We start from the raw sequence: 15,000 nt of genomic DNA, 5'->3' as shown, positions 1-15,000 counted from the left end.
TCTACATATATACATATATGCATATACACATATATATTTGTGTGTATGTGTGTGTGTGTGTGTGTGAATTGCCAATATTTATTTACAGACGTATTCAAACATGTCTGTAATTATAAAGTAATCTATGCGCACGGACACCTTGTGCGACTGCGGTTCTCACAGCCTCCGAAGGGGATGAAATCTCGAGCGCGTGGTAGCGGGGGCGGGCGGGGCGGCGATACCGTGGGCGCCTGGTATGATGGTAGGGGGAGGCGGGGGACCGGGCGGGCGTCTAGTAGCCGGGTGGTGGTGGTAGGAGCGGTGCGGCGGCAGTGGCGGTGGCGGCGTGTGGCAACCGAGCCTGGAAGTCATCTGAGGGACTTGACAAGACTGATGGATGACACCTCCAGTGATCCGTCATCCAGGGACGTGTGTCCACCTCCCCCGCCAGTCGCACACACGGGCACGCTGGATGAACACACACTCACCCTCGCTCGGGAGGCGCTTCAGGCCGCGCTCGCTTTTACTCGCGCTTCTAAGTGAACATGTGTGATAATGAGTTGTGCTAAGAGATCGCTGTCGGATCTCCCAGACGAGGAAATGGTCGCGTCCGAAAGTGAAAGGAAAATGACAATAAAAGTGAGGAAAATGAGTGGTGAAAATGACTGGTTTAGGTTCTTGATGGCCAGCCACGAGCAACTCAGGAGCATTTATCTCGTAAACAGTAAGTAATTGTTATCATTATTGTTATGTTGCATAAGCTTCCCCCATTCTCCTCACTCCACTCCCTCGTACCTCTTCCCATCCACCTCCTCCTCTCCCCTTCCCCCTCTCTCCTCTCCTCTCCTCTCATCTCCTCTCCTCTCCTCTCATCTCCTCTCCTCTCCTCCTCGCTCCTCTCCTCTCGAACGGCCAGAGGGAGAACAAGACCACATGTGTGTTGTCTCTTTAGTTTGTTCTGATCAAAGGGAATGAACCGAAAGAACTGAAAAGGTATGTATATATTCTGTATATATCCACCAATTTAAGGGGTCGAAAATACACTTTTTTGTTTCTTGACGCGCGCGCACACACACAAGCACACACACACACACACACACACACACACACACACACACACACACACACACACACACACACACACACACACACACACACACACACACACATACACACACACACACACAGACGCCGGAATTCGGATATTTTCGCCAATCGCTGAAGTGAAACAGAGAAGGTTTTTGACTGTCTCGACATCACGTTTTCTTGGGGTCATCACGAATCCCCCTTTTCTTATTCTTGTTTTTTCCCTTTCACCTTTCCCCTTTTTCCTTCCTTGTTATATCCTCCTTTGTCAATCTACTCATGCGTCTGTGGCCTCCACTTCGTCGCCCTCTCTCCCCCACCGTCGGCATCAGCATCAGCATAACTACCACTTTGTCTATTTTTCTGTTTCTTTCTCGTGATTTTCGTCTGCATCGTTTTCCCCTTATCGTCTACTACTTCGTCCGTTTCCCTACCTTTCCGTACCTTTGTTGGTCTGATCCTGTTGCTCTTCTCCCTCTACTCTTTATTTTCTTTTTCATTTTATTTCCTTGTCCTCCCATTCTGATGCCTCCTCGTCTTGTTCTCCTCACCCCATCTTTCTTCTCCTTCTCTCCACTCTGCGTTTCATCTTGATGTCTTCTCCTTATGTACTTTTGACAGTATCATATATTCGTAATATATTGTTTGCTTGTTCGCATCCCCAATATTAAATCACTTTTGTTAACATGCCAATAAACAGCGGCCTATATCCAAAAGTTTATTAGTACGCCCTAACCCGTGCTGCCGCGTCCACCACTTTGTCCTTCTTTTGCACTTTCTTTCTCTTACTTTCTTTCTTTTACCTCTTCATGTTCTTCTTTCTCCTCCATTTCACAGCCCCCCCGTCCTCCTCCTCTTCCTTTTCCACCTCTTTCACCATCTCTGCCACATCCTCCTCCTCCTCCTCCTCTTCCTTCTCTGCCAGCAACTCTTCTACATCCTTCTCTTCCTTCTCTTCCTCCCTTTCTACCGCATCTTCCTCTTCGTCCTGCTCCTCCATCTCCTCCACCCTTTCCCGTTCCCCCTCCTCTTGCTCCTCCTCCACCTTCGCCTCCGCCGCTCCCGACAACCACCGCTTGTGAACTAAATATACAAAAACCGCTGCAAATAGCGGTCATATAGCGACCACGTCACATTGTTGGGGCTCGCAGCACTATATATCACTATTATAACATCACGCTTTCCCAGGTGTTATTTTTCCTCCATTATTCTGGTGATGGGGCGATGGAGGGGCGTTCCCAAATATTTATGGAGGTTTTTACGATTCACACTTCAGGCCGACACGGACGAATGGGCGAATATTTCACCCACATTTCACCCCCTGGACCCTCGTTTTCAGAACCTTTTCCAGTTTTGTTTCGCACTATTCCCCTCGTTTCGGTTGCTAGGAGACATGGATGCGGTTTTTAACTTGAGATGAATTTGTTTATTAGTATTGTTATTATCCGTCTCTCTCTTTCCCATTTTACATTTTCAGTTTTATACATGCATGTGTATGTCTGTGTGGGTCTCTGCGGTGAAAAACGTGTGTCCGGAGGAAAAATGCACGCACACGCATACGCATACACCCTCAAGTACGCCTTTGCGTACACACACACACAAACACACACACACACACACACACACACACACATACACACACACACACACACACACACACACACACACACACACACACACACACACATGCGCACGCACTTTGGGTACAGCAAGAACGGCATTTGAGTGTGAAAATTCCAGCAAAAATATCCCCTCAGATCCTACGAGTCCGAAGATAAAGTTCTGTTAAATTTATACATATTATTGTGGAAAGAAGTGAGGAGAGGCAGTAACGCTGAGGGAAGGAGTGGGGAGGAGGCGGCCTCTCGCGGGGAAGGAGAGGGGAAGGGCGAGGGGTGCGGGATTAAGGGGAGATAGGCGAGGGAGAGAGGGCGGGGAGGGCGGGCGCTGGAGGGGTGGGGGCGGGGGGGAGAGGAGGGGAAGTGATGGGGCGAAGAATGGGCGTTCGGGTGGGGGTTGGGGAGGCTTCGGGTCGCGGTTGGAGGCGAGGGGAAGGAGGGGGCGCTGAGGCCCAAAGCCCTGTTATTGCATGTAATGCTGTTAATGGCCAGCCCATGAGGGGGGGACATGACGCCCACGCCCTCTGACACGCCCATATGTCCTGGGCGTATTTCTTCGTCTCCGAATACGGTCGTGTTTTCCGGTCTGGGCTTCTGTGGATTGTAGCAAGGAAAACAAAAATATGAATATGTTTTCCCCTTTTATGAAAATAAGGGTGGTGACGAGTTATTGGTATGGTAATAACTATAACATGATTATATTGATTATTAAAATTGATATTAATATTATGGTAAAAGGATACGAGTGATCATAGTGATCGTAATGTGGAAATTGGCATGGTAATTTTGTATTAGGATTGTGCATTGATATATCTTAGGGACAATTAAGTCAACACAGTCATAATGATAATGAGGAAATATAATAACATCAGTACAGATAACAATAAGGGTAATAATAATGAAGGAAGAGATAGAATGAGCCTTGTTACAAATACGTGACATGATAGCAAAGGTATAAAAGATGAATCATGCTAACAAGCGGAATGACAAGGGTGGCAGCCTAAGAAATGCCCAAGTGCCCTCAGTGCTCACAGCCATCGCCAAGACAGACAAGGCGAGTGAGCAGTTGCCTCGCCTCGCCCTGCTCGTCTCTGACCTAAGGTGACCGGGAAGTTTGTCTGGCGGTTCCTTTAATGCGCAGCCGTGATTGACGGGTGATTGGCAGGTCAAACATCGGCATTGTTCCTCCCCTCTCTTGCACTTTCAAGCACGCTGGTCAACTTTTCAATTATGGAGCACAAAGTTTTTTATTATTATTATTATTTTTACTTGCTTTCGGTTTTATTATTTTATGATTTTGTGTGTGTTTCGTCAAATGTATATTAAGTACAGTGGGAAGAGTTCTTGAGTATTATGAATTTCCAAGTCTTATGTTAAATAAGGCTAAAGAACGTATGGCATTTCCGCTTTGTCGTGTCCAGAGCGATCTTATTTGCACAGATGGAATCTTCTCCCAAAGAGCAATTCGTGACGCATTCAGAATACCCCGAGTGGTGTGGAAGACAACAGTCCACTTTGCGCATAAAAATGACCTGCTTTTACCATTAAAGATATTATATATACGCATAGACCGGACATTATTGCCAGTTATACGCAACCCAGACTCAGGGAGACGTTAATGCGTGATAAATAGCGCGATCATTATGGATGTAAATATTTATTCCAGCAGCGAGAAATTCCCGGCGGAAATGGAGGTGTGATGTGAAATGATGTAATTCCATTCACTGAGAGAGAGATATTGTTGAGAATAGGTTAGCGAGTGGCGGTGTGTGCGAGAGGCTCCATCCTATTTTATTTTTATACTACAACCCGCGACGTATTTGTCTTCGGTAAAGGTAGAAGACGGCGTGTAGAATTCGGTGTTTGTGCCTGATGACGTGCACCTCTCGGGTCCCGAAGCACTTTGCCCGAGGTGATATTGATTCCCGTCGCGGAGGGAAAAAGAAGCGAAGAAAAAAGGAAGAAAGGGGAAAAATGACACGATACGACAGTGTTTCGCGCATTTCACTCTTGAGTCGAAAATCCCGTAAAAAAGCGGGCAAATCGGACCCTAAGCGGGTAAATCGCGAGTGCCCGGCGCGCCCCGGTCGCGTATCCGGACTGGCCTTTTCCGATACTGGCTCAATGCAGATGACAGTAAAAAGTAAGGTTGTGAGGGCTCTTTGATGGCCACAAATGATATTCACATCCTCCGCTCTTCAGTCCATTGAGGGAGTCGCTGTAAACGTAATTTTTCACGCATTAGGCATTCGAGAGTGTTTTCCATATCGGGCAGACGAGGGCGGCTACTGGAGGGGGAGAGAGAGAGAGAGAGAGAGAGAGAGAGAGAGAGAGAGAGAGAGAGAGAGAGAGAGAGAGAGAGAGAGAGAGAGAGAGAGAGATGAAAGGGAGGGAGAAGGAGAGGGAGAGAAAGAGAAAGAGAGAGAATGTATGTGTGTGTGTTTGTGTGTGTGTGTGTGTGTGCGTGTGTGGGTGGGTGGGCGCGCGCGCGCATACATGCGTGTAAGAAAACAGCGATGCACGTAGAGTTTCCAAAGCCACGAGAGGACGTGTGTGACGCAGGCAAGGGCGTGGCACTTTACAAAGCTTTGTAATATATATTATTTTCGTGCCATTTGCAGGATGATATACGTTGATGTTGCCGACCCTCACGACAACAAAACAGGAAATGAGAGATGAGCGTGCCTCTCGAGGAGCCTCCGGTGCTCGGCGGCGCTCGAGCTCGTCCTCAGCCGTCGCGGCGCAGTCGTGCAGGGCAGGCCGCGAGGAGGCCACCGGTCGCCCCTGCCCGCCCGCCTCAGGCCACGGGTGACGACTGGCAATGAGAATGATAAACCGCCACCATTACATGTGAAACAGACAAATGGTCGTTATTTCTCAGCGTGGAAAAACGAGCCTTATTACCTCCTTTTCTTCAGAGGCGCGTGTATCGTGCATGCTGGTGCGCTGCCTCTGCCCAGGAGTCAACAAGGGTCACGCGCGAACAGCCTGGCCGCGGATGACCTGCGCGCGCCGCCCTCGCTCGCTGCGTGCTGGTCTCGGGGTTGTGTAGGGAGAGGGAGGGAGAGGGAGAGGGAGAGGGAGAGGGAGACCGAGAGAGAGGGAAAGGGAGACTGAGAGAAATGAGAGGGAGACCGAGAGAGAGGGAGAGGGAGACCGAGAGAGAGGGAGAGGGAGACCGAGAGAGAGGGAGAGGGAGACCGAGAGAGAGGGAGAGGGAGACCGAGAGAGAGGGAGAGGGAGGGAGAGAGAGAGGGAGAGGGAGAGGGAGAGGGAGAGAGAGAGGGAGAGAGAGAGAGAGAGAGAGAGAGAGAGAGAGAGAGAGAGAGAGAGAGAGCGAGAGAGAGAGAGAGAGAGAGAGAGAGAGAGAGAGCGAGAGAGTGAGAGAGTGAGAGGGAGAAAGGGGGGGGGGGGGGACCTACTGAGTATACAGTAGAGTAATGTAAGTAGAATGAAACAGTTTGTAACTTCCCCTAGACTTGTGTTGGTCACCCATGGCCTTTTGAGTCGCAGCGCAGTGCTCGCAAACAAACTATGTTAGTTTCTGACGCGGTATGTTGCTAACGCAGCATGTTAGTCCGCGCAGCGCCGTGGTTCACATAGCCTCGGCTCATATTTCATGTCCGCAGCAACTGGCGAAAAGTTTTTGGTCATACATGGTAAAAAGAGTCCCCGAGGGCCCTTCAGAATGATTACCCTGATTCTTATACCTGTCGCGGCCGAATGACGACTATTACTCAGAATCAGACCGCTTAAATGGATGGCTATGGCTCTGTATTAGGAATATTGATCACATCATTTGGTTTCATTAGGAGGCGTATTCGAGGTCCGGACTGTGAGTGAATGTTGAGGCTGTCAGCTGTTTTCTTTCCGTTCATTACTCCTTTTCCTCTCCGTGGACCGGGGGGGAGGGGGGGCGGGAGCTGTTGAATGCCAGTGTGCCGCGTCAGGAGTTAGATCAGGCACGCCCTTAGACCTGCTTGTCGCTGCCATCAGCTGCTGCTTCTCCGTAGTGGAACGTACCCCCAGCAGAGCAGTGGCAAGGGAGAGGGGGAGACGGGGTGGCAGGAGGGGAAAGAGAGGAGTAGGGGAGGGGAAGGAGGGAGAATCTTTTGAAAGGGCTGACTAATCTAAATACATCCACGTTACAGATAACCCTCATTATCTATTTCTATTGTCGCCGGCATACTCTGTGAATATGTTGCCATCTCTTGTTTTCAGGCGTGATGATGCCGGTGATGGGTGGCGCAACCTTGAGATGTAAATGAATACCTGTTTTTTCTTTTTCATTTTTTTTACATCTTTTCCTGCGAACATCGTCGAACATGACGTGATTCTCTGACACGTTCAAATCGTAGTAAGGATTTATGTGACATGGCAGGAGCGGTGAGAAATGTGAATGGCGTTGTCAACAAAGGGGCGACGCTCCCCTCCCCTCCGGCAGCAGCGAGGGGGCGCGGGAGTCCCGAGCCCTGCGGCCAGCTGATGGTGTGACGCGAGGCCCACCATCACTAACACAATATTTACCAGCCATGAATACAAACGTTTGGTCTGGGACAGAGAGAGAAAGTTGTGTTATGGAGGTTTCATACAAATATTTTTTTCTGTCCGTTTTACGAAGTATAGTTGGAATAATCTTATTGTGTAAATATAAATACGCCATTTAAGTTCTTTTGTCGTTTAAGTTGATAATATGCTGTTTTACACTTTTTAGATAACATACACGTTTTAAATGTTGTCCTGTCATGAAAATGTAATCAGTGGTCAAGCCCTGAGAGTTAATGCTTGCGGAAGCGACTCTGTGTTACATTGAAAGTACCGTGGCATTAAGCACCGTCGGTGATGTGGTGTAACGTGACGTGGCGGTGACGGTGAAGGACGTCACACGGCTTCGAGGGCTGAGGTCCACGTGAGGCGCATGCATCACCCACAATCAGCTCTGGTCACGCGAGAAAACGGCCGCCGTGGCATAAATCCTGCGGGGGGTGGAGAGCGTCACGCAAAAAGCCGGGGGCGTGGCAGCCAAAGTAATGGTCATGTGTTCCCGGCCCGAGGTTGACGGATGGACGCTCCTCACACGCCACGGCCTGAAAGTCGCCGACCCTCACCCCCGCTGGACGTGTCCTTGCCGTCGTCCTCGGCAGGGCCTGTGCGCCCACGCTGCCCATTAGCCGAGGGCGTAAGTTCTTGCGACGCCCACAGCCCACGCCCCCCGCCTGTCTGCCTGCCTGCCTGCCTGCTAGTCAGGGAACATCCTGCTCAGCATATTCACACTGATTTGCGCCTTGCACAACCCGAGTCGTTAAAATGTTCGCCGTCTTCATATTAGAAAAGGGCAACAGTAACCGTTAGAGTTGTTTATTGAAATCATACATCAGGTGACACGCAGTACAGAGCGCCTCAACCTCCTCTTTGATAAGCCGAGTCTCCGGCCTGTAAAAAAGAAAACACACAAAAGGGCGCCGGCCTCCCCAGAATTTACAGGATCCCCGCGAGTGATGGCAACGATGAACAGGGGCCTTTAACAGCGACAAGGGGACTAATATCGGGTGGAGCGACCGGGCGTCCTTACCCGGCGGAGGAAGGCTCTCACAAAGGGCCGGGGATGCGACGGGGGTGTGGTGAGCGCCGCCTGCCCCCTCTGAGTGATGGCGGCCGCGTAAAAAACAAGGTGTGCAACACGGGAACCGCCGGACGCCGTGTGATGCTGCGCTTCGTTCTGCTCGGTACTCGGGCGCCCTGCGACCGCGAGATGCTGCGCGGGAGCGTTGTCCCTGGAACGCCGCTGACCGTTGCTTGTTATGCGTGGCACTGCAGCGCGGGGTAGCTGTAAATAACGAAAAATGGATTATAATTTGGTGTATGCTAAATGGAGTCAGGTGTTTACACGTGAATCACTTGAGCTAAAAAGCAAAACATTGCAATTATAACAAAAATATATGAAGATCCAACAAAAAATAATGACTTAGTTGTTTATTACGACATAACTAATAAACAAAGTTAGTCGCGCTGGAGAACATAATTTGTGATAAGAGACTGATGGACGCCCCGAAGGGAGTGAGTCTGGCCTGAGTGATGTTGGGACTCACAAAGACCCTGGGACAAAGCTGAGGTGGTTGATGGGACTTGCCAGGGCCTCCGTCTCCCCCTGAGTGATGGGCGAGACGCACCCGCCTCCCCGCGCTTGCACGCCCCCAAGATGGGGAGGGGCTGATGCCACCCAAAAAATAAGATTAAGGAGTCTTCGACGCCAAGTGATATGTTCACACGAAATGTAAACTGGATTGAAAATAATCTATTTGTTGACTCTAATCTGGAGAACTGCCGGTGACCGGGTGTCGCTGGAGCGAGTTAGCAGGTTATCAGGAATTATCACAGCCTCCCAAATTGAAAAGTGGGGGTCACTATCCGGGGCACAAATCAGAATTAAGTTCCTTTTAGACTCCACCATGTCAGCAGTCCCCTAACTCAGCAGCCTGACTTGTCTTGGGCGAATCAGAAAATAAGAGAGCAGAAGACGACGGCGCCCATTGAGGACCTCCTGAGATAGCGGACAGGGGGCTCCAGCTTACTGAGTTATGACAGTGCTGCCAAGCTCTCGGACTAGATAACCCTCAACATTACGTACTATTACACGAACATCTCTTCGATGTGCGTCCGCGTGTGCGTGGCGACGAAGCCCCGCCACGAGGGGGCGCACTGACGGAGCTCTGAATCACGGATTTCCCCCACGACGTCAGGGGGTGAAAATACCCCGAGCGGAGGAAAAAGGTTAAGTTTGGCAACACTGTCCAGCATGGTGAGTTATGACGGTCATCAGGACGAAGTCGCGGGGAGGGATGGACACGGCTCAAGGCCCAGACAGAGACGAAGGATCCACGACCTCAAGCAGGAAATGGCCGGCGGGAGGCTCAACCTACGACAACAAAGTGGACCTGGGATGGACCTAAAATTGTGTGAAGCTCGCGGGGAGGAAGTTGGGCGACCTGGTTGATAAGTTGTCTTTGCTTCGACGATGCTGAAGCCAGCGGTCACACCGGCTCGGAGGAAGCTCGTCACCGCCCACGCGGAGCTTGCTTGACTCGCGATGCGTTATGGAAGTGGACGGCAAGGTCGTCGTCATCAAGAAGCTTTTGTTTCATTTGATTTGTTAGGCAAACGTTCTTTTATTTCATTGTTTATTTTAATATCCCTCTTTCATTATTTTAGATGGAATGACGCAAACTTCTCTAAAGTAGTCTACTGCGAAGGGACAGTCTCTGGGGAAGGAAGCCATTGCTTGTTGTAGGTCCCTTGAGAGTGAAGGAGCGAAGAGAGGTCTTGCCGTTGGATAACGTGGGAGGGGGAGCTTAACGACGAAGGAAAGATGGAAACTAGAGAATAAAGAAAAGCGTCTTTTAGAGCGGGGCCGGAGGAGGAAGGGGACGCCTGGCGGAGAGAAGGAGAGGCCAGGGCTAGGGACCGAGGGCGGCTGGACGGACAAGAGCTAAGGCACCTTTGAGTTATTGCGGTGATCAGGAGGAGTCGCGAGGAGAGATGGACAGCGCTGGCGGCCTGGACACTGATGGAGGGGTCGGGGGCGGCGATGGATAGAGGTAATCACGCCAAAACCAGAATGCACCAGGTTATACCGACGCAGAGGAAACGGCAGCCAGACCTCGGGGAACATAACGAAAATCAAAGGAAATCAAGAAGATGCTAGCAAGATTTTTTCCTCCGTCCTTTGTATTGTATAAAGTGCCTAAAATCTTCTCTAACAATCTGTGTCGAAATGCCATGAAGTAGATTTAGATGTATTTATTTAGCTTGCATCACTTTCCTAAAGTTTCTGTACCACTGTACTTCGAAATATTGTAGTACGAATTCGTGGTTAAGTAATTTTCGTTGGGATAAAAATATGTTTAGCTGCAGTTTATTAAAGCTAAAAACGTCATTGATAATGCACAGATAACGCGAGGTCGTGACCCCGGGTGAAAATCGTGGTCGCAGATAAGACACAAAAGAACTGACAAAGACGTAGCCAGATTTCAGCATTAACCTCATGCCCGTCTACATAACTGCGGTCAGCCACCATCTGCCTTACCACCTCATTACCGACCTGCGGACCAACTCGCCACATTTTATCTGCCACCGTTGAGCCCTGATAAATGAAGACGGATTAAGGAGAATAGATTGAAATTCCGGGCGAGAACAGATGTACCTCTCCTGTTCGAGTGTCCCCTGGGAACTATCTGGGGAAGCACTGCAGCACAGAAAACGGGCGCGAAGGAAACAAGGTCATTGAAAACCAAGTGAAGGAAGCTACTGATGGGTCTTTGGGGGTGAGGAAGGGCGGCTCAGGAGTGCGGGTGAGGGTGAGGGTGAGGGGGGCGCGTAGTGTGCGTTGGGGGAAGAGAGGCGGCGTTGGTGGTGGGAGGGGGGGGGGGGGGACTTGCGTGCACCGTAGCAAAAATGTCGCTACTTTATGTTGTGAAGTGGACCAAGTGGCTTTAAAAGTTTTGTCTACTTGAGAATTTTGTTTATTTTCAGAGTTCTTGTGGCAGAGAGACATTGTCACGACAGAGTGTCAGTAACTGCTGATGCTATGTTAGGCGGGGGAGTGGCGGGCGCTGATACTTCAGCCTCTCCCCCTCCCATATACCCCCCTTCCCTCCTGCCTCCACCCCCCCCCCCCCGCCCCCAGCGAGCAAGGAGCTTAGAAAAGGAATATCTCGAACAGACTCACTTTAGGGACTGACTCTGATAGTCCTTATATAAACTCTACACACCTGCGGGGAACACTAACATTCGCGAGTAAAGTAGGAATGAAAACGTAATAAACAGGAAAGAAGGAAAGGGTAAATAGGAAGAGAGATTGGCATCGGAGTTACTCACATATAAATACGGAGAACCGAGATAATATCAGGCGAGATGGAGAGAGTCTTGAGCGGGAGGCCGAGAGTGATGGCGCGCGGGAGACGGAGCCGCTGGAAGGAAAGGAGGAGGGAAGGTGGCGGAGAGAGCAAGAGTTGTGGCGGTAATAAACATGGCTCATAAACACTCGAGAGAGAGAGAGAGAGAGAGAGAGAGAGAGAGAGAGAGAGAGAGAGAGAGAGAGAGAGAGAGAGAGAGAGAGAGAGAGAGAGCGAGAGAAAGACAGAGAGAAGAGAAAAGAGCGTGATTAAGAGAAAAACTGAGAGAGAAAGGAAGTGAATGAGTTCGAAGAAAAGGGGGAGAAGCTGGGGTTGGAGAAAGGGAGAGAAAGAAGTAGTGGGGGGAGGGAGGGAGAAGATAGAAATATATAATATATATATATTTATTTCTCTCTCTCTCTCTATATATATATATATATATGTGTGTGACACTGCCATATAACCTCTCAATAGTGAATTGAGAGAAGCCTATGCCCTGCAGTGGAATGAATGGCTGTATTAAAAAAAAAAAAAAAAAAAAAAAAAAAAAAAATATATATATATATATATATATATATATATATATATATATATACACACACACACACACACACACACACACACACACACACACACACACACACACACACACACACACACACACATATATATACGTATATACATATACATATATATATATATATATATATATATATATATATATATATAGACACGTGTGTGTGTGTGTGTGTGTGTGTGTGTGTGTGTGTGTGTGTGTGTGTGTGTGTGTGTGTGTGTGTGTGTGTGTGTGTGTGTGTGTGTGTGTACATACATACATATAGATGGATAGATAGATAGATAGATAGATAGGTAGACATGAAAGAGAAAGAGACAGAGACAGAGACTGAGACTGAGAGGAAAAGAGAGAGGGACACGCCGACACAGAAAACGAAAGCTCAGAGGTTGTTAGGAAATGGGATGTTTAGGTGTTGAGAATGAATGAGGGATGAACGACACAGATAAAACGACGGACGAAGGGAAATGGAAGCAATTGGGAAACAGAAGGCACTGCGTTCAAGAAATCGTTTAAAGCGAAATGGTGTCTAGTTCAGGGATTTAAGGCATCGATAGATTTACTTTCTCCGGAATAGACGGGGGACGCGAGTGAGGACAGGCGAAGTGTGGGGAGGAGGGGAAGAAGGGGAAGGGGGTGGGGACTCCGGGAATTCAAGTGAGGGGGGGGGAGGGGCTCAGAATGCAGAATGAAGGACATCATCTCATAAGAATTACCGAGGTTGTGTTGTAATCATACGTTGTTGTGAGGAGATTTGGTAAAGAATAAAACGGGAAACGGAAGGAACGCAGACAGAGAAGGGTGAGCCGGAGGGGGGGTGAGGGAGGGGGCGAGGCAGCATGAGGTATCCTGGGGGGTGGGGGTGGAGCGAAGAGTGGGGGGCAAAGGAGGGAGCAGGAGTTGTGGTGGTAATAAAGATGGGCCATAAAGACTGACAGAGACGAGTCGTGGCCGTTACTCGAGGAACCCCGCATTGGCACACTCATATGTAATCATTACACCTGATGACACTCTGTCCCTCCTCATGCTGCTATGTCTTCCCGCTCCCGGCTGCTTGATTTCTTGTGTTGTTTTCTTCATCTTCGCGTCGCCATTCCAGCGAGTTCCTCTTCCTGTGGCGCTGGACTCGGGACGTGGACGTTGCTGTGTGATTTTGGCCTCTGTTCCCAAACATCAATAAAATCGGAGAGGGGAAGCCTCTCCATTGACTTCGGGGAAGACGGCCGCCGCATCATTACTTTCCTGGTCACTCTTCCCGTTTATTCGCAGCCTCCATAGTTGTGTATTGATTTTAAACAAAAGCAAAAGATCTAGTAATAATGTATTTACAGTTTAGTAAGAGTGTGTTATGTTTATTTTGTGTAGATCAAATAAGAGATTTCGGCTCAATCGTAGCTCATACGTCTGTGTCTCGTCAGTTATGTGATGTCTATCGATAGTCGTTATGTGTTTTTATGTACACAGCGATTCAAATTATGCTACATATAACAGGTTGATGTACACAGAGAGATGGCAGATGCATCGCATTCCTTGCCGAAATGCGATGCACAAAGCCAAGTGTCATGCAGGGCGGAGCAGCACGGCAATGCCGGCAGGCAGCAGCCTACCTCAGGATTAGGGACGTCCCTGGCGAAGGTGTGGTCGCGTCGCCGACTCTTTGACGGGTGTGATGGCAGATGCATCCGAGTGTGACAGTTGCATCGAACATGTGTACGACGTCGTGAGGTGGTGGTGCTGCTGCATCCTGTGGCTGTCAGTTACGCCTCCTGTGCAACAAGCTTTGCTCGCTGCTGTTCTTTTCAGCCCCTTGATGAGCTTTGGGTACGAAAATAATTCAGCTAACGACTGCAAAGTCTTCGTAATCATTCAGATATTGTTGGCATTTTACGAAGTGTCGGCTACGAGAAACCCTGCTTATCAGGGCTTTGGTCAGCATTATTGTGGGATTAACCGAAGACATTATCCGACTTGGTGAGTGTTGTTGATGGAACCTCTCATTCACAGGAGCTTAAGGCCAGCCACACCTGGCGGGCTCCACCTGGGCATGCGCAAACATCTATCATTAGAAGTTAAGAGTTACGTAACTTTTACTTTGTTTCTTTCTCTTGACTAGCTTTTCCTCCTTCGTTGTCTTAAGATTCGACTAGTCGTAGGTACCTGTAACCACAGTTGTGATCGTGACTTGCCTTGTTATTTCAAGGGACTTCAGCTGTATGAAATGCGTGTGCATAGCATGCTACAGATTCCCAGCAGGTACTAACGCCATGGACTGTACATGTACACTAATTACAGGAATGCTGTTTACTCCTCCCTCCCCCAGCCCGTTCAAACGCATATTTTGCCTTATTACGCGAAAGGGAGGATCCGTTAATGACATCCTCATCCGAATCTCAATACGTGCCTGGCATATAACGTTATGATTGTGTAATTATTAGCGTAACATCCTCAGACATGTCACAGCTGCCATTTTACGATACTAGTAGAGAAAGTGTAAACAGACTCCGCAGCAGCTATCGCGAAGGTCTTGATTCTTTGGGGAGAGCGCACACAAGTTTGCAAGAACGTCTTGTGTGTTATATAATAGCAAGCGGTGGAACTTGTGGGCCATAATGAAGACGCAGAGGCTGTTTAGTCATAGATATAATTTTTTATTTGGATGATTGTGATCTGCGAGGCTCTGCCGTGTGAGGCGAGGACTCGAGGCATACCGCGCGACGATAAACTCAAATTACAAGAAAACGCTGCAAGAAATGGTAACTCGCGTCAAAAAGGAACAGGAAAAGTTGCAGCTGTGACAAGTAGTCGTTTTAGAAGGAAGAAAGAGGCGAAGGGATGTGGTTCTGCAAAAAGT

At 49.0% G+C, this 15,000-nt stretch overlaps 1 protein-coding gene across 2 annotated transcripts in view; it reads left to right on the top strand.

Annotated features, from left to right (window-relative positions):
• The window catches only part of LOC125028911 (protein tiptop-like), a 347,722-nt gene that overhangs the window by 244,550 nt on the left and 88,172 nt on the right, over positions 1-15,000 (top strand). Inside the window, exon 1 of one of the 2 annotated variants that reach the window (XM_047618525.1) lies at positions 407-703. The exons of the other annotated variant lie outside the window; for it this stretch is intronic. Within the exon in view, the coding sequence (XP_047474481.1) occupies positions 535-703 (169 nt within the window). The 5' untranslated portion in view covers positions 407-534. Of the gene's footprint in view, positions 1-406; positions 704-15,000 lie in introns of those variants that run through there. 2 annotated transcript variants of the gene reach the window in all.

The sequence above is a fragment of the Penaeus chinensis genome, chromosome 9 (assembly GCF_019202785.1).
Source record: "Penaeus chinensis breed Huanghai No. 1 chromosome 9, ASM1920278v2, whole genome shotgun sequence".
In the NCBI taxonomy this organism is placed as follows: domain Eukaryota; kingdom Metazoa; phylum Arthropoda; class Malacostraca; order Decapoda; family Penaeidae; genus Penaeus; species Penaeus chinensis.
Note: the sequence above shows the minus strand (reverse complement) of the source record. Positions and strands in the feature narration are given on the sequence as shown.